Source organism: Chelonia mydas, chromosome 20 (assembly GCF_015237465.2).
Source record: "Chelonia mydas isolate rCheMyd1 chromosome 20, rCheMyd1.pri.v2, whole genome shotgun sequence".
Taxonomy (NCBI): domain Eukaryota; kingdom Metazoa; phylum Chordata; order Testudines; family Cheloniidae; genus Chelonia; species Chelonia mydas.
The window spans coordinates 3,443,724-3,463,765 of NC_051260.2; the positions used below are offsets into that span (position 1 = coordinate 3,443,724).

The 20,042-nt window shown below is 47.5% G+C and overlaps 1 protein-coding gene across 20 annotated transcripts in view; it reads right to left on the minus strand.

The window, feature by feature from the left end:
• The window catches only part of R3HDM2 (R3H domain containing 2), a 106,567-nt gene that overhangs the window by 44,183 nt on the left and 42,342 nt on the right, over window positions 1-20,042 (minus strand). For 6 of the 20 annotated variants that reach the window (XM_037883790.2, XM_037883784.2, XM_037883785.2 and 3 more), the window contains one exon: window positions 512-707. In XM_037883790.2, the coding sequence (XP_037739718.1) occupies window positions 512-676 (165 nt within the window). In that variant the 5' untranslated portion in view covers window positions 677-707. Of the gene's footprint in view, window positions 1-511; window positions 708-1,496; window positions 1,905-8,023; window positions 8,542-12,052; window positions 12,149-20,042 lie in introns of those variants that run through there. The other 14 variants (XM_043532738.1, XM_043532743.1, XM_043532739.1 and 11 more) reach the window with 9 other exon arrangements.

Here is a 20,042-nt window from a genome sequence, read left to right on the forward strand (position 1 = left end):
AGCCAGCAAAACCCACATAGAATCATAGAATATCAGGGTTGGAAGGGACCTCAGGAGGTCATCTAGTCCAAGCCCCTGCTCAAAGCAGGACCAATCCCCAACTAAATCATCCCAGCCAAGGTTTTGTCAAGCCTGACCTTAAAAACTCCAAAGGAAGGAGATTCCACCACCTCCCTAGGTAACGCATTCCAGTGCTTTACCACCCTCCTAGTGAAAAAGTTTTTCCTTATATCCAACCTAAACCTCCCCCACTGCAACTTGAGACCATTACTCCTTGTTCTGTCATGTGCTACCACTGAGAACAGTATAGATCCATAACCCTTTCCAGGCAGGATCTCCCCGCTAACTAGGTGGGTGTTTCATGCAAACATTTCCAGCCTTTGCAAAAGCATCAAACGGTTGGGGTGGCTAGCAGGGTGCAATGGGAACCTCCACAAATTGGGCCAGTTTGCCATTGCCTCTCGTAATGGTAACACTGGGACTGGAGGATGAAAAGGTGCCATGGGCTTACCTGAGATTCCTGCCGTACATTGGTCTCCTCTCCATCCTTCTCAACTTCTTCCTTGCTCGGTGACCTGGATACAAATTTGTTTTTGTTCACAGATTCCTCCACCAGCTTTTTTTCTGACTCTTTTATTATTTCCAGGGTCTCTTGCGTCGTGTTGCTGTTAGACATCTTCAGTGCAATGCAGTGTAGCGATGGGCACCTGCAGGAAGAGAGGAGATAGGGCAGAGAGAGGGGAGTCAGGATGACGGGAGAGATCCAATTCACAGCTTGGCCTCCTGCACAATTTGCTCACAATTTGCTCACAATTTGCCCCGTGGGATGGCCCTGCTCCTTCCTTAACTCAAATGACCACAGGGATATCCCTGTGATGCCTCCCATGCAGCGATTCCCCTCGGTGCAAGTTAGAGCACCTGGGATTCATGCCCAACTTCCTGTCGCCAGCTGGTTCCAACCCCCACCCTCCTCTCGGATTCAGTCCCATTTTGCCAACAGCACGCTCAAGCCAAGTTTCCCAACTGCTGTAGAGCAGAAGCTACGGGGTTCTCTCTGTAACTGAGAAGCTGGAGGCAGGCTCGAATTAAGACAATCCAGGGCATGCCTAGGAGGACTTCAAAGCCCAACCCCTATTCTGTGGCTCTGCCCCCTCACCCCATCCCCCACCTCTCCAGCAGCAGCAGGGGCCAGACACACATCTGTTGTCTTCTAAACTGGTAAGGAGCCCAATCCCACCACTCCAGACCTCTAGGCAGACTAGACTCTGCCCCCGAGGAAGGACTCCACCTCCACCCATCCAAGCAGAGTGCTGTGCGGCCAGGATCCCTGCCGACACCAGCCAGCAGAGCTCCGATGGGGTGATGGCAGAGAAGGCGTGCCCCCCCCAGAGCCTCATCTGCTGCGGGAGCGTCCCCCAGAGCAGCGGGTTTGAATGAAAGCTAAGCTGCTGATGGAACCACATGATTCCAGGTGGCTGGGACTGTAGTGTTTACACCTTAATCCAGCACTGACTGGACATGAATCCCTCAACATCCAGAGGGCCACCCTTAGAGGGCCGTCAGTACACACAACCCAGCTCAGTCCACCCAGACACGCCCCACCTATGCTGTAGAACGCGGTAATCGTGCATAAACACGGTGTATGGATGGGCGCTAGGCAAACAGGCTTTCTTTCACTCATCGCCAGTTGCTGCAGCGATTCCATGAAGGCGCAAACACACTTTTGACACATGTGTCATTTTGCTGGCAACATCACAGGGTGCATTAAGGGTAAACTGAAATGCCGCTAATGCAAAGCATAGCCCATGGAGCACTGTGGCCTAGTGGATAGGGAGCGGGAAGCAGGAGACCTCGATTCAATTCCTGGCTCTGCCACTGGCCTGTCGGGTGACCTTGGGTGAGTCACTTAAAAATCACTTCCTCTCCCGTGCCTCAGTTTCTCCATCTGTAAAATAGGGACAATGATACTCACCTTCTTTGTAAAGTGCTTTGAGAGCTATGGACCAAAAGAGGCAGGTGCGACTATTAGTATTAATATATCGTTAGGTGTAGATTTAATTTCCCTGCCTGCTTAAACTTTCTCAAGAGATCACTTCAGAAAGTCGTCTCCGAACTCGCAGTTTGGAAGAGACCAGAGGCCGCATGGGCAGGGCCCAGTGTATTCCAAAGCCACGTTGCCCCCTTTCCTGCAGAATTTGCTACAGAAGCTTTTGATTTACAACTACAGTTTCTAGCCCATATGGTTGCAAAGAAACCCTTTCAGATTTGAACAGAATCTAAACTTGATGCAGTGACATCTGCCTGAGACTGCAGACAGCCTGAAGCCACAGATCTGATGGAAGAGTGTAATGCTTCCCGTCATCAAAATAGAGGCTAACTCTGAAACATAGTAACGACAATTAAGTCAACTTTGCTCAATGGGTAGGTAATGAAGCTTCAGAGCAAGTAACTCAAACAGGCTTCTTCAAATTTGGGGGTGGATAAATCACCCACGAAGGACGATGACGCTTCTGAAATACTGTGGCTGCATTTGCAGAATACAGCCTGATATCTGTCCTACTGATATACTGGAAGGGGATATATAAATGGGAATGCTGGCTTAAAAGGCACAGGACATGTCTGCACTGGGACTGAGACTGCTTGAATACAAAAAGCCTACATTTAAAAGTTAAAGAAGAGCTCTGTATCGTTTGAAAGGTGGTCTCCTTCACCAACAGAAGTTGGTCCAAGAAAAGATATGACCTCACCCACTTTGTCTCTCGAATATCCTGGGACCAACATGGCTACACCACCACTGCAAGAAGCTAAAAGAATGTAAGCTTAGAAACTGGATGCACAGCTGACGTTTATCCACTTGCTTTAATAATCGCTTTGGCAGAACGTGGCTGAAAAAGAGTCAAATACAACAAAGATTTATTGACTCTTGGCTCGGCATGGGAATTGCTAATATTCACTGGCTAATTCAGCCTCATTGCACTTTAATTTGTAGCACTGCTGAACACAAAACCGGTGTTTCACTTTTATTGCAGCTTCTGGCCTGGCAATACCAAACATTTAAAGACGAATCACTAGTCTGAGTCCAGGAACAATTTCTGCGTCCCAAACCCAAGAGGGAGAGTGTTTTACTCCTGTTATTTATTTTTGCAGGAGATGGGGAAGGTTCTAAATGAACATGCTAATACATCTTCCATTTCACAGCCATCCTGCCCCACTAAAGTCACAGTTACTGGTTCAAATTCATTCTGGGAGATATTAGGGAAAGGAATCTGGCCATCAGGACAATGGTCATTTTATACACAGGCTCCCGTTGAGTTTGGCGCTGAGTGAAAACGCTGAAAGATAACTGCTGATCCTTCTGGCAAATGCAGGCCAGAAATCCAGAGGCAAAGGTTTCAGGAATTCATATGCAATGGAAGTGCTCTGTGAACCACAGAAGTGTAGAACTGGAAGGGACCTCATCGGTCATTTAGTCCAGTCCCCTGTGCTCAAGGCAGGATTATGTAATAACTAGACCATCCCTGACAGGTGTTTGTCTCACCTGTTCTTAAAAACCTCCAGTGACGGAGATTCCACAACCTCCCTGGGCAATTTGTTCCAGGGCTTAACCACTGACAGTTTGGAAGTTTTTCCTAACATCCAGCCTACAACTCCCTCGCTGCAATTTAAGCCCATTGCTTCTTGTCCTTTCCTCAGAGGTTAAGGAAAAAAAAATTGTGTCCTTTTCTTTGTAATAAGCTTTTATGTCCTTGGAAACTGTTATCATGCCCCCCACCCCCACACAGTCTTCTCTTCTCCAGACTAAACAAACCCAAGGTTTTCAGTCTTCCCTCATAGGTCATGTTTTCTAGACCTTTAATCATTTTTGTTGCTCTTCTCTGGACTTTCTCCAGTTTGTCCACATCTTTCCTGAAATGTGGCGCTCAGAACTGGATGCAATATTCCAGTTGAGGCCTAATCAATGCGGAGTAGAGCGGAAGAATTACTTCTCGTGTCCTAGAATGATGTTCACTATTTTTTGCAAGTCTTCACTCATATTTAGCTTGTGATACACTATGACCCCCAACCCCTTTCTGCAGTACTCCTTCCTAGGCAGTCATTTCCCATTTTGTATGTGTGCAACTGACTGTTCCTCCCTAAGTGGAGTACTTTGCATTTGTCCTTATTGACCCTTTCTCTAGTTTGTCCAGATCATTTTGAATTTTAATCCTATCCTACAAAGCACTTGCAGCCCCTCCCAGCTTGGTATTGTCCACAAACTTTATAAATGTGTTCTCTAAATCAGTGATGAAGATATTGAACAGAATCAGACTCAGAACCGATCCCTGGGGGACCCCACTCGTTATGCTCTTCCAGCCTGCCTGTGAACCACTGATAACTACTTGCCGGGAATGGTTTTCCAATGCAATTGCAAGCTAGAACCTTGGCAGAGAAACTCAAGGCTTGCGTGCAAAACTAGGGGTATCATTTATTATTAATTATTTGTACAATAGTACCACGCAGACCGCCCAATTGACGTCGAGGCCACATTGTGCTAGGCACTGTACGCACAGGGTTTGTCTCCGCTGCAACCTGAGGGGTCAGTGCAGCGTGGACAGACATACCTGCGCTAACATGGCTAAAAACAGCAGCCTGGGCTTCTGCATTGATCAGCAGCACAAGTGCATACCTAGGGTCTGGATGGGCTCCTACAGCACCCCATCTACACTGCCATTTTTAGCCAGACAAAGCTAGGTTGGGTACGTTTACAGGCAATCAGCTGGGACTGCAGCAGAGATTAGCCCACCCTTTGTGGGGGTGTAAGGAAGAATTAGTATTGCAGGATTTCTTTTTTTATATTTTTTTTAAAGATACGGGATTTAAATGTCAGCTTGATCCAGTTGGCTGCCAGTGCAGTAGTTTCCAGACCGTGTAATTCCAGGAAAAACCTCCATGTGCCATGAGCTCTGTAGCACTCCAAGGCAAGAAAGCTGCAAGGGAACAGAGCCAAGCTCTCTGGCTGGACCAAAGTGAGAACCAAAGTGAGCCACAAGTAACAACAGGCAACATGCTCCAGTCGGGTCCCAAGTCAGTTTCAACCTTGTCCTTGATTTGTACCCATGTCAATTTCAGAATCAAAGTTTCTATGTACTGGAGCAAAAGTGAAATGGCATGACCAAAACTGGGGTGTGCTGAAAACTGTAAGCTACCACTTTACATTCCAGGATTTTCCTGATCCCCTTTGCAGCCTCAGGAGCTTGCACAGTCAGTCTGCAAAGAGCCAGCCTAAAGCAAAGGGGAATGGCTCTCTGTTTTAGGGAGCAGTCTGCTTTGTCACACACTGTTTCTGGGTTCCTGTGTGTTACAATTCTGAATTTGAAGAAAGAAGTCGGGTTATGTTGCAAACTTCCAGTGACTGTAAATTGCCCCCTTTTCACTGGCCCCTGGCAGCCTTTTGCAAGAGTGCAGAATTGCCCACGCACAGATCTGTCCCCGCCATACCCCACCCCTCCACTGGAGTGTCTTGTTGGGAAAACAAAGGGAGGTAGCAGAGGAGAGGCAGGCTGCTGCGGAAGGGACTGAACCTTCCTGACTGTTGCCTGCACAGTATCACCAGTTATGTTACATGGCTGACATCTCCATCTGTGGCTTTGGGTGTTAAGATGGGCACTAAGGGGATGCTGAGGGGAGAGCCAAGGCACCTGTTATTGCCGAGAAAGTAGATAATCCCAGAGGCCACTGCCTTGCTGTGGTAGGTTTCATTTCGAAGCAGGAAGGCTACAAAAACCCACCAGCAATCCCATAAGCAACTTTCTAGGCAGCGTGCCAAAGAATGGCAAAGTGAGGATTCACAAGTTCAGCTAAGGTTCTCCCCTCACTGAGAGGCAGCAGTGGAATAAGTCACTAACAGAGATCCCAGCACTTGTCTAATGCCATGCTCCCTGCAGCCGGCTAGCTGGCACCAGTTCTGCACAGCCCAGGCTATCAATTCTCAGCCTGGTGCAAAGCTCTCGGGCTCAATCGATCGTTCCGGCCAGCGAACAGCCACTACCGAAGGCCAGCGCAGAAGAGGGTCTGAAAGCAATCTGGAAAACATACTGCAGGCTCCCAGCCGAGGGACCTGCAAACTACCCTGCCCTCTAGCTGCACACAACTCACATGGGTCCATGAGGAGCAGTTCAGGTCTGACTTTCTCATGAGGGGCACAGGCTGGAGGTGAGGGCTGCCCGAGCCTGCTGTTGCTTACTAGTGTTAAAGAGACACCTTTTTGCATAGCAGGGATCAGTAACACTCCCCAGCCAATCACAACAAGGACTACAGCAGTCTGACACCAGCTTCCTTTGGCAGGTGTCACCTGGAGGAGATCTGAGGGGGGGTGGGGCAGGCAGGGGGGAGGGGATTCCCTCAGGAGTTTTCCTCCGGCTGGAAGGTTCCAACAGAGCAAGGGTATTTGCTCAAAAGAACGGAATCAGCGTCCAAAGTGACGGCTATGCCAAGAGAGCGGCACCATCACAGCCAAGGCTTGATAAAGGACATATTGTTGGAGGGGCCAGAGCCCCTCCTGTCCACCAACTATGCCTCCGACCGGGGCTGGCTCCTGAGAGGGAGATGTTATTTGATTTCGAAGTTCAATATCCTTCCACGGGAGCTGGAATTCTGCTGGGGTCGCATGCACCTAGGAACCAAGCACAGCACCTCAGGAGCACTGGGCTGCACAGCCAGGAACTCAGCCCCTTTGCTTTCTTGATCTGGAAAAAACATGGGGAGAGGGTGGCTCTTTGATCCGTAGGGGCAGTTCAGAGGTCAGGACCCTGCAGTGGCAAAAGGAGACCTCCCAGGAAGCTTGGCTGGATATTCTGTAGCCTGGCATTTTATTTCCAAGGGAAAAAACATCTGCACTTAAATACGCAAGCAAATATTCTGCAAAAGCCACCCCACTGCGACAGAAACGTCTCCCCCCACCAGCACTGTATCCAGGTGAAGGACAAGGGGGCGGAATCTTGGCCCATTTGTATCAGAGGGAGGAGGGAGTCTGCTACATACGTCTCATTCACAAAAGATCATAATGTTTATAGCCATTAAATATACCAACCCCCCACCCCAAAAACCGAGTCCTCCAGCATCTCTCCTCTGCATGCAGATTAAAAGCAGAGACATTGTGTTCCACTGGTGCTTCTCTTTAAAGGCTCTTCTAGAAGAGGTTTCCTTTCTGTGTGAATGAATCAGCCACGCTCCCCCAGGACATGCGTGGGAGGCAGCGTAGGAGGTGGCTGACATGATCCACTGTGACAACCAGCGACTCAAGGAGAAAGTGAAAGTTCGCAGGGCCGGGTGGATGCACGGGGGCGGGACGGGGAGCGGGGGGAACGGGATGGGGAGCCGGGGGGAACGGGAGGGGCGGTGCTGAGCTGCTCCTCACAAGGGAGGTGAAATGTTTACGTAGATACAGCATCAGGGAAGCCACAAAATCTGGGTCAGGAGAGAAAACAATGAGCAGCAAGAGGAGAGGGAGCTGCTGTCAAATTTTTCAGTTTGGTTTTGGGAGCTGGCAGGGTAAACAGGCCAGCTAAGGCAGTAGCACGGTCCTTCATTCATGCCTGTCTGGAGTGGGGGTAGGTGCACATTTATAGACACTGTCCCCCGCCCTAAGGCAGCAATAAACTCCATCCCCTCTTACAGTTAGTAATGTCCTGCCGGTCCCTGCTGCTGCTCACCAGGGGTTCTCTGAGCACGCCAATAAATGACATTCAATCCATGCCAAAGAACCACCTCCGATGGGAGAAAGGCCCCGTCTGATTCTCATTTAATACTTGGGGAAACTGAGGCACAGAAGTCACGTGACTTCCCTCACATTGTCACACAGCCAGTCAGTGACAGAGCCAGGCTCTCCCAGCCCCTTGCTCTGAACGCTAAACCCGGAGGGAAAGGATGTGATTCAAAATTGAGTACTTCAGCATTTACTAGTTTGGAGGGGCCCAGTTCGCAGGAAGTGGCAGGAGATCACATATAAATGGGATCAGTTACACTTGTTTCTTACTGGACTTACAGTGATGGGTTCACATCAGATCCTGCAAGTTACTTCATGGCTGGAAACTTGGCTTGTTTCCTTATCCCAGGCCAAGAACGTGGTGTTAGGGGGATCTTAGGGAACTCTGATATCTCCGCAGATTTCAGTTTACAGCATCGAATGTTGAACCATTCAGTGCAATCCAGCTTCTGCGTGTTGCGTCTGTCCAACAGCCGTCAACTCTTTCCAGAGCAAACGCAAAGAGGAATCAAGAGCTGTAGGGAGGAAACAGTCAAAGGAGAAGGGGAAAAAGGCATAGAACAGTTCAGGCAGAGACACAGCAGGAGGCTGCAAAGGAGAAGGCTCTCACGCCAGCCATGGTGAGGCTGCAGAAAGGAAGAGAGAGATGGTTTGCTGCCAGATGTCGGATACAGGACCAGAGATGGGAGCCATGGGACTGGCTGGGAAAGTCCCCAGGGAGGTGTGTTTAAAAAAAGACCGCTTTGACAGGATCCTGAAACGAATGGGAAGACAGTGAAGCTGTCTGAGAGGAAGGTGTTCGTGCTTTCTGGGTGTACGAGAAAGGAAAGCTGGCAGCATTCTGCACCTGCTGGAAACCAGACAGCGTGGACTCCACTGCAAGAAGATAAGAAGGCCAACGGAAAGTAGGGCCTGTCCCCTTAACCGTGGAATGTCCCTCTGCTTCTCGAGTGCGGCACCTTGGAGTCTCCATTGCTTTAGGGCCAATGCAGTTAGTTGGCCAGGCCACTCAGCACACTTCTCCTGCATGCACGGTTTCAAAGCCATGATCAACCAGGTTTCAAAAGCTAAACTCATGCACACAAGATTAGCCAGTTATTATTTTCAAAGGATCAAGTGGACCTTAACATGTGGTGGCAGGGGGTGGAGGGATCTTTCCAGGGCTTTTAACTCTCATTTCTCTTCTGTGTTACTCTTGTCATTATTTTTTGCCTTCTCAGGCCCATTACAGAACAGCAGAGCCCATTCTTCACACCCAGACCTAGCCTATGCTGCTGGCTGTGTGGAGGAAAATGTTGTTTCCAGGACAGACAGGACTGTAGCCACCAAATGCCAAGGAGAAAGCCTGGTACTTCTGGAAGAACAGCTGCTTTGGCTAACCAGGAAATAAAACACACATCCCTTTAAAACGGGATACTTGGAAATAAAACAGAGCCAGCCATCCCTTTGGAAGAGCAAAAATGCTCAGAAATATGCAACCCACGTGCCAGCAGCTTATCTCCTACAGCCTCAGTGCTGGGCAGACTGTATACATGCCAGCCAAGCAAGTAGGCAATCAGAAAGTTGGGTCTGAAGCCTGACCAGTCGGGCTGTAAGAATTTGTTCATCCAAAGGCAGCTTTGCTAGGGAAACTGATGCCCAACTGCAATGGAAAAAAAAAAAACGAAAAAAACCTCCAACAAACCTTGAGAGAGACGAGAGAGAGAGAAAAAATCCTTTGCCCCAGTATGTCATTTCATGGCTCTATATAAGGCTTTGGTATTAATGTCGCATATCACTGAATAAATACACCCTGCAAGGTTAAATGACGACATTCTCCCGTTCTGTTTGCTCATTGGCCTCCGGGTCGGCCAATCTGAATCACGGCTCCATGGCAACAGGCTCTATCACCATGAGCAACTCGATAAGTTTTTTTTTTTTTTATTTAGCTGTTTTTAAAAACAAAACAAAAACCAGAAACTGCTGCAAATGTCTGTCATGTAACAGTTTGCACAGGAAGGGGGCAGGCAGCAGAGAGAGACACAAGACGCTGCAAATCTGAGGCACTGGAAAAGCATCTGTTCCACTGGAGAATGCGCTGCCCGCCGCTGAAAGCTGGGGTGAGCCACAGCAGCATGAGCGATATTTCACTGCATATGGGATTTTCAGTTTCCCACATTGCAGCCACTGGTAAAGCTTTCACTGTGGTCAAATTCAACTAGAACGTGCATCAAGAGGCTGTTCTGGAGAACCGCTGTGTTCAGACGGCCGTGGCACCTGATCGTGAAGGGCTCCCCCCCAGCCCTCTGTACAAATCAAGCCTTATTTGGGCAGCACAACATACCAGGAAACTTCTGAAGCAAGAGCTTGAAAGCTAATGAGAGAAGTGCCCTTATAAGACGCCTTTTCTCTCCCATCCGCCTATCTTCCTTCCTTAAAAAGAAAGGGGAGTTTCCACCAACAGGGAGCGGGGCTGGATGAAGGAAGAATATCCTACTGCATTAGAAAGCTTCGGAGCTTCATTCTGAAAGAAGGCAAACGCCCGGGTTGTCTCAGTGCAAAGCCTTGGGAAAATGACCTATTTGGTGACAGAGCCAGGATTTTCTCCACCTCTTCCTCTCCAGATCTTCTGAACCTGTCTCCTTGTTCTTTTATAGATGTTTGAAAACGAGCTCCTTCTTTAAGAGCTCGTGTGCCCGGTAAAAAGGTGGAGACCAGATGTCGTCCACAGCCCAGGCTCCTGTTACTTAATCATTGCTTGAAGTCTTAATGTCCCTCGTGACGACACAGGTGGATACTTTGGAAATTATACTGCAGAGGGTTACGGCTTCAGGTGGCAGAATGAACAGCAGGGGGTGGAGGACAGCTTGTGCCTACAGAAATCACAAATGAGGGATGGGAAATGCAGCTGATCTAAGACATCTAGGAAGAGATTTAAGCTTTCCATGAGAAGTCAATAGGTTTCCAACATCCACTGAGGGGACCCAGAAGTTAGATATCACGAGTGTGTGTTGGGGATCACATTTCCTATTCCCCACCTGCAGTTTCTGCGTCCCCTTCATCAAAGGGTAGCACTCACAAGATTTCACATATCCCTAGCTCCAATGTTCCACCTTTCTCACAAATGATGCTACCGTGGATGGGGAAAACGCTGGGGAAGTCAGCTTAATTTACACAATATCGGCCTTGCTCCTCTTTAGTGCAAAGCCTCGGTCTGAGCAAAGAAGCCACACTGGCCTTTCTACAGACCCTACATTTGCTGCTTTAGCTGCGGAGGGGGAAGGAGGCAATGGGGAGCTAGATGTGACCCGAGAGGTCACGTTCATTGCTAATGGCTATGTTCCTTTGTGTAACACGTAGGACATCCGGCTCCCAAAATTACTGGATGGCCACGAAGGCATTACACACTGCATGGGTAACAAAGATACCAGCCTCCAGCCAACTGCGCGGTGGCTGGGCCCCCCTATCTAGGAATGCTTACCAGCATTTAACCCTTCAATACCCAGGATTGTCAGCAGTCTCCCCTCCCAGGAGTTCATTCTGTACCAGGAAATTCAGCATCTTTCCACCCATGAAGAGTTAATCTGAAGTGACTGGCTGACAGAACGCATAAGACTCTCAACCTCCTGGCCCCTACAAAAATGTTACAGCTGCACAGTTGCATTAAGCAGAGCCCTGCTTCCTTTCATCTAGCAAGCTGGGGCACATCTTGAATCCATCTTTGTACAGATTATGTACTGAGGCAGAAGAGATGAGCTCTGATAACGTTACGCTGGGGAGACAGGACAGAGCAGTAACTCTTCCTGATGCTAGCATGCGCACGCCGATAGTCCAACTATGCCCCACAGGGCGGTCCTCTTCCACAGGTGCAAATCACCTACTTAGCTAATTAGCACGACAACCAGTGATGAGGTGCATTATGGGAAGTGCCAAAATTATTGCCAGGATGGGTCGTCCTGGTTAGGCGTTAAACACATGGATTTGTATTACTTGGAATAACTCAAGTGTTGTAATTTTGTGAAAATATACTATTTCTGTTACCTGGATCAATGCAAGCACTAAGAATCAGGATAGATGTCAACTGGCCGCTCATGTAATCCATACTCTGACATTTCCAGCATCAAGACTCCTGAAAGAATCTTCTTGTGATACAAAGACATCAACTGGGCCACAACAACAGAGGTGTTCACCACATGCATTAGTACTTGAGCACAAGGGGGAACCAATAAATACAGAGCATAGCTGTCCTCTAATGAAAGTCAACTTTTGGTAGCCCGTCAATTCACAGCCAACCACATATCGGATGGAACAATAGTTTAACCAACTTACTATCTGTTGCACTTGTTCAGAGTCTGTCATCCTGTGAATTGTAAAAGCTTCTGAGGACGTGGCTGGGGAGCTTGGCACAAACCATGGCTTCTGGACCTACACGTGTTTTCAAAAGGAAGTTTTAATACAGGGATGAGCTGCCTGAGTTAAACAGCAGATTGCAAACTCCCCAGAGCAGGGATCGAGTCTCACAGGTGTGCAAAATACCTAACCCTCCTAGGAGCTGTATAAATATACAACAACTATTATTCCCTTGCTGGAAAACAGACAGCAGAAGTATACAATGCATGTACTGAACTGTTACATTCACTGCCCCAAAATAAATATTTTAGAAAGCTATTTAAAATACGATTACAACGCAAAAAAACAAAAGATCCGCATCAGTGAATCTCAGAGCCTGGGTCAGCTGACTCAGATTCATGCTACAGGGCTAAAAATAGCAGTGTAGACGTACCCTTCCACACGAGTTACCACTGCTGTTCATTTCACTGTCAACTCATAAAAACGCAAGGCATACAGGGAGCATGCAGAAAAGCCATCTCAAGCTGCAAACTCATCAGACGTCACAGGACAAGCAGCGTTGAGCTTGGACAGCATGTGGATGGGACCCCCACCCCCTCCTTAGGCCAGCGTAAGCTCTGTAGGGAGAGGTGGAGGGGCTCCTCCCTTTGGTCAGCATTATCCATTTTATCACTGATAACACTGTAAAAGTGCAAACTGCAGGACCCCACATGGTTGGGGCTGTTGACCTTCGGATATCAATCCAAGGTTTTCTCTCGTGCCTGTCACCGTGCTATCTGAACGCTAAGACAGACTCGGGGATCTGAGCGCATGCAGCCAAAGGAGTTCCCATGGTGCTTGTCACAAGGTGTAAAATTCCAAATTCTGCAACTCCATTCTTGTTCCTCTAATTCCCCTGCAGTTTTCAACTCAATGCTGGTTCCTTTGTCACTTCCTGTCCCGAACGGTAATTGTAGTATTCCTGTACATCTGCATACAGCAGCCAGCTTACGTTCCAGAGGGGGCTGCATTTCAGTGGCAAGGAAGACAATTCCCTTGAATATCTTCGTTTTTAAACTAAGAGCTGGAGAAAAGCTGACAGGCAGAGCACATGGTTTGGACAGACACATCCTTTAGGGAAGGATTTATTCAAGGGGATACTCTACAGCCTAGTAAATAGGGAAGGATAGAGGTTGATAAAGTACAGGTAGGAACGGAAGAGAAACAATCAAACAAGAGTCCCATTCAATTACGTCACATCAAGGCAGATAACTAAATATTGACAACTTTTCTAAATGCTTGTATACAAATGCAAGAAGTCAAAACACTAAGGTGGGTGAACCCGGGTTAAATGAGGCTATTGATAAAACAGGCTTCACAGAAACTTGGTGGTACCATGATAATCAATGGGAGACGGTAACACCAGAGTACAAAATATATAGGAATGACCGAGCAGGTTGCTCTGGTGTGGAAGTGGCACTTTGACCTGTGAAAGAAAGCACAGAGTAAAATACAGTGAAAACCGTAAATGGACCAAACTGTGCCACAGAGCCTCGATAGACAGAAATCTCCTGCTTGAATAATTCAAGTGTGGCAGTAGGAGTGTACTCCTGACCACCTGACCAGGACGGTGACAGTGATTCTGAAATGCTCAGGGAGATTAGAGAGGCTACAAAAACAGCCAATCAGTAGTAATGGGAGATTTCAACTGTCACCCAATTGCCTGGGAAAATGTCACCCCAGAACAAGATGCAGAGAGAGAATTTCTAGAACTGCTTCTTGGAGCAGCCACTCCTGGAACCCACAAGGGGAGCGGGAGTTCTTGGTTTAGTCCTAAGTGGCATACAGGATTAGATCCAAGAGGTGACTATAGCAGAACCGCTCAGTGACAGCGATCATAACATAATTCAATTTAACATGCTTGTACCGGGGGGGAATACCAGAAGAGCTCACCACAGCAGCATTTCACTTCAAAAAGGGGAACTGCACAAAAAAGAGGAAGCCAGTTACAGAGAAATTAAAAGGAGCAATCACAAGAGCGAAATACCTGCAAGCTGCATGGAACCTAAAAATGTCATTATGGCACAACAGAGTGAAAGAGGTGGTTAGAGACAAAAAGACATCCTTTAAATACTGGAAGTCAAATCCTATTGAGGAAAATAGAAGGGATCTTAAGCTGTAAAAGTATAATTAGGGAGGCCAAAAACAAATCTGAAGAGCAACTAGCAAAATACACACGAACTAAGAGCAAAAGTTTTTTTTTAAAGTACATCAGAAGCAGGAAGCCTGCCAAACAAACAGTGGGACAATCAAGGTACTCAAGGAGCACTCAAGGAAGACAAGGCTGTTGAGGAGAAACTCAATGAATTCATTTGATGGGTCTTCACGGCTGAAGATGTGAGGGAGATTCCCACACCTGAGCCATTCCTTTTAGGTGACAAATCTGAGGAACTGTCCCAGATTGAGGTGTCAATAGAGGCGGTTTTGATACATTAAACAGTAATAAGTCACCAGGACCAGATGGTATTCACCCGAGAGTTCTGCAAGAACTCAAATGTGAAATTCACAAAAAGAAAAGGAGTGATTGTGGCACCTTAGAGACTAACCAATTTATTTGAGCATAAGCTTTCGTGAGCTAAGCTTATGCTCAAATAAACTCGTTAGTCTCTAAGGTGCCACAAGTCCTCCTTTTCTTTTTGCGAATACAGACTAACACGGCTGTTACTCTGAAATGTGAAATTGAAGAACTACTTACTGTGCTGTAAGAAAAGGAGGACTTGTGGCACCTTAGAGACTAACCAATTTATTTGAGCATGAGCTTTCGTGAGCTACAGCTCACTTCATCGCATGCTAAGTGATCTATTGCTTAAATCAACCTTTGGCAGATAGCTAATGTGATGCGATTTTTTTAAAAAATGTAAAAAAGAGGTGATTGTGGCAATTACAGGCAGGTAAGACTATCTTCAGTGCCAGGCAAACTGGTTGAAACTACAGTAAAGAACAGAATTATCCGCCCCACAGATGAACGTGATACGTTGAGGAAGAGCCAATATGGCTTTTGTAAAGGGAACTCACGCCTCACCAACCTATTCAAATCCTCTGAGAGTATCAACAAACACGTGGGAAAGGGGGATCCAATGGATATAGAGTACTTGGACTATCAGAAAGCCTTTGACAAGGTCCTGCCCAAAGGCTCTTAAGCAAAGTAAGGAATCTTGAGATATTGGGGAGGTCCTCTCATGGATCAGTAACTGGTTAAAAGACAGGAAACAAAGGGTAGGAATAAAAGACCAGTTTTCACAGTGGAGAGAGGTAAATAGCAGGGTCCTCCAAGGATCTGTACTGGGACATGTGCTGTTCAGCATATTCATAAATGATCAGGAAAAAGGGGTAAACAGTGAGGTGGCAAAATTTGCAGATGATACAAAATTACTCAAGATAGTTAAGTCCAAAGCAGACTGCGAAGAGTTACAAAGGGATCCACAAAACTGGGTGACTGGGCACCTCAATGGCAGATGAAATTCAGTGTTGATAAGTGCAAAGTAATGCACATTGGAGAATATTATCTCAATACACATACAAAATGATGGGGTCTAAATGAGTTATCAGTCAAGAAAGAGATCTTGGAGTAATTGTGGGTATTTCTCTGAAAACATCTCCTCAATGTGCAACTGCAATAAAAACAATCTAACAGAATGCTAGGAACCATTAGGAAAGGGGCAGGGAATAAGACGGAAAATATCACAATGCCGCTATATAAATCCCACACCTTGAATACTGTGTGCAGTTCTGGTCAACCCATCTCAAAAAAGACATATTAGAACTGGAAAAAGTACAGAGAAGGGCAGCAAAAACGATTGGGGTACGGAAGAGCTTCCACATGAAGAGAGATTAAAAAGACAGGAACTGTTCCTATTAGAAGAGATACAAGTAAGGGGGATATGACAGAGGTCTATAAAATCATGAATGCTGTGGAGGAAATGTATAAGGTAGCATTATTTATCCTTTCAAACAACATAGGAACCAGGGGTCAGCCAAAGAACTGAATAGGCAGCAGGTTTTAAATAAACATAAGGAAGTCCTTCTTCACACAACGCAGTGTCAACCTGTGGAACTCATTGCGGAGGGACATTGTGAAGGCCAAAAGTATAAGTGGTTTCAAAAAAGAATTAGATCAGTTCATGGAGGATAGGTCTATCAATGGCTAATAGCCAAGATGGTCAGGGACGCAACCCCATGCCCTGGGTGTCCCTAAACCTCTGACTGCTAGAAGTTGGGACTGGATGACAGTGGCTGGATCACTTGATAAATTGCCTTGTTCTGTTCACTTCCTCTTAAGCACCTGGCACAGGCCATGGCCAGAGACAGGATACTGGGCGAGATGGACCATTGGTCGGACACACTATGGCCATTCTTATGTTCTGATCTCGCAGTGTTTTGGAGATCCCGCTGGATGGGAGAAGGTGCCACATCAGTGCAAGATTATAATTTCGATGGGATTAAGAAGTGTACTAACCATCCTGCAGCATGCCTGAAAATAGCCATTGCCGTGCTAACCCGCTTGTGGGAGAGGAGAGGATATTTGCAGCGAGGCAGCATTCGAGAGCGAGATGGCTGACAACGACAGGCAGGGACTCGAGCCATTTCCATGCCCCAGAACCACAGCCACAAAGCCTGCGCTGGGCTTTTAGCAGATGGAAACTCAGCCAAACTCACGATAAAACGACACCCCCGCCATTCTGCTCATGTGCAGGAGGGAGAAGGTCAGCCAGAATCCTCCATTTTTCTTCCCACAGCCTCAGATGGAAGGCTAGGGCTGGCAGGCGGTCCCCACTGAGAAGTTTGCAGCTCCTGCAGTGGCCAGGGTGAGGGTATCCCTCTGTTTCCTCCCTTAAGGAAGGAGTGGTGCTGCTCTCCCACCCCAGCATCGTCTGGGCCGTCCTGCAAACGCTGATCCATTGCACTGCCTTTCTTGTTCATTTCAGAAGGTGCAACAAGACGACTTACATCCCAAAAGCCAGGTCAGGATCTGGCCCTGTATTGCTGGGTCTAGGGAAATGGGACTGGCGCACATTTTAAGCCTAACTGCAGTCTGGCTAGTTTTGCCCCCACAATGTCTTGGGGTGGGGCGGGGAAGCGACTTATCTCCAGGCTGAATTTGTACTTTACAAACCTCCCTGAATAATGCAGGGATAACACAAACCTTCTGATGCCTAAAATGGTCTCAAGTGTGAACACAGTATTTACTTGACAAAGTGCCATTTAAATATAGGCCACTGCAACCACAGAGCTCTTCTACCAAAGCACGGCAGCTTGAACTGGCTCGGTCACAGATTTCAAAGCACCTGGATTCTTCCAGAGCCGTGAAACGCCTTCCTTTATTAAGTTCTGAGCAACAACAAGAAATAATCATCCAGAATCTTATCATCAAACCCGACTTTAAACCCAGAGGCTCCTCAAAAAGCAGAGCCAGACACAAACTCCCTCTTAGCAGACCCTGGTGGTTCCCTCGCAGCACGATGGACAGAGCTCAGGGAATGGGCTCATAGAGGGAATAAAACAACCTGGCACATACAAAGCAATTTACATGTCCCTTCATTCCTGTGCTCCCTTTCCTGCTACTGCCACAGTCAAGCTCAGCCCACTGGGCAATCCCGTCCCGAGGACATCACAGCCTGCTTCCATGGAAATGGCTGTCGTCACTGAATCTGGCTGTGAGATCAAAGGGAGGGGATAAGCGGATAGGGAAAGCCCATTTCCAAACACGAATCTTTGATTTATAGCATGAATGGCAGGAAGATTCGCACAAGAAAGGTAGCGGGGATACAGGATCAGCTGTGATGCATTCCGAGTGCCCGGCTCTCCAGGCTCCAAATTCCCTGAGCTACCCACGGACCGGCCTCTCAAACGCCCCTCGTATTAGTCCCAAAGTTACCTGTGCTCCACACAAATGCAGCGCTCCCCTCACTTTTAGTGCTCAAAATGGTTAGACTCACTAAACTGTGGCACGGATGAGATTTTCAAAAGGACAACAGATCAGTCAAGCATCTCACGCCCAATAAAAGCCAATATGATTTGGGTGCTTGACTCCTGCTGAAGCTCACTTCATCGGCCGTAGCTCACGAAAGCTTATGCTCAAATAAATTGGTTAGTCTCTAAGGTGCCACAAGTCCTCCTTTTCTTTTTGCGAATACAGACTAACACGGCTGTTACTCTGAAACCCGACTCCCGCTGGTGTCTTTGATAACCTCTCCCACTGGGTCCCCCACGTGCATTTTGTCTTAAGCACCACAAACCATGAGAAACTTAACATGATGGGGTGGGGGTCACAGCTATGCATAAGCCTGACCCTGCTGAAAATCCATTCCCAAAAGGTACCTGTTAGCCAGCGACACAACATAGATTTCACTTGCTGTTAAAGCGGAGACGCTTGAGAGAAGGCAATTCTACTCCCCAGGCCATAACACAGCAAACCGCAGCATCTCCTTACACTGCACCCACCACGGGATTGCCCGGCACTAGGTCTACATGACACTTTCGATTCATTTTAAACTCCTAATGTCTCAGGTGCTTTGAATTTTTTCTCCCCTCTGAGAGGCCAGATTTGTCTGGGATTTAATACATTCTTTGCCATCTATAGCACTTTTCACACAAGGATCTCAAAGCACTTGGCAATTATTTGTAATACCATAGGAGCACCTGAGAGCCCTAGTCATGGACCACTACCCCAGTGTGCTAGGCATTATACAAACCAGTGGATGGGTAATGCGTACCCTCCTTTTACACAGGTGGAGAGGATCGCACAGGGGGGCAGACACAGTCCCCGGCTCTAGTCAGTAGCCACTCAAGCTTAAGGCCTATTTATTTAGAAAACATGATTGTTATGGTGGGCGTGACTATGCAAGATCGAGGATCTCACTGCGCTAGACCCTGCGCAGATAGAGCGACACACGCAGTCCCTGCCCCAAAAGACCTTACGATCTAAATAGACCAGACAGACAAAGTGAAGGGAACAGTATTCAGCAAGCAGAGGCAACAAGGGGATGGTTTGCCAAAAGAAGATGGGTTTAAATGATGCCAGAAAGAGGTATTTAAATCATATTCTATTAGTGGGGTTACAAGGTCTCCTCCTAAAGCTCACAGGGATTTTGGGGTGAGAGCTTCCCCCCTCCGCCTGATCTAAAGTCTTGGATGTGGGGGTGAGGGAGGGAGAAGGCGGACATCAATGAGGAAGGACCAAGGTTTCCTCTAACTGTGGAAGCTGTAAATATCCGTAGCCAGCTCCTCACCAGGTTGCCACACAAGATAGATCTCTTTAAAGAGAGTACCTCGTCTCTCCATATCACACCAATTTTCCTTCCCCATCACTGGCTATTACTGTGCTTGCTCACAGACAGGGGAACTGCCATCCCTGACGTCAGCAATTAATGAGGATTGTCCACCACAGGGGTTTCCTGAAAAGCTAGCAAGAAATTATCCACCTTCTTTCTACAATGTCAAGATTCACTAAGCCAGCTCGGCTCTGCCTTGGGATTTCTTTAACCCTTCCAAGGCTGGAATGTCAACCCCTGGCACAGTTCCCTCCGCCAAAGCGTCCTATCTCCGCAGAATTCCCTCCATCTGAACCAACAACAGAAACAGACTATGCCAGCTAGAAAGACACTTGCAAACGCCAGGTTGGCAACTTGTTTCGGGAAAGGGAGAAGGGTGTCTAAGAGTAAATACAGCTTTTAACCCCTTCCTCCTTGAGAATCGAGCAGGCTTTCATGTGCCATATCTGTGCCAATTGGAACTGTAAGCTCAGCAAGGTAAAGACAACCGGTAGAAAGCACCAGCCAAGCTGCTAAGTACCAGTACTTGTAGAGCACTGATTCTGATCAAAAGTTCACTGACTTCTTACCAGCTTCTGAATGGGAAGATGCAAAATGACAGACACACACACAGACTGAAGGCCAAACTACATAGCAGCTACACTGCAGAAGATGCCTGG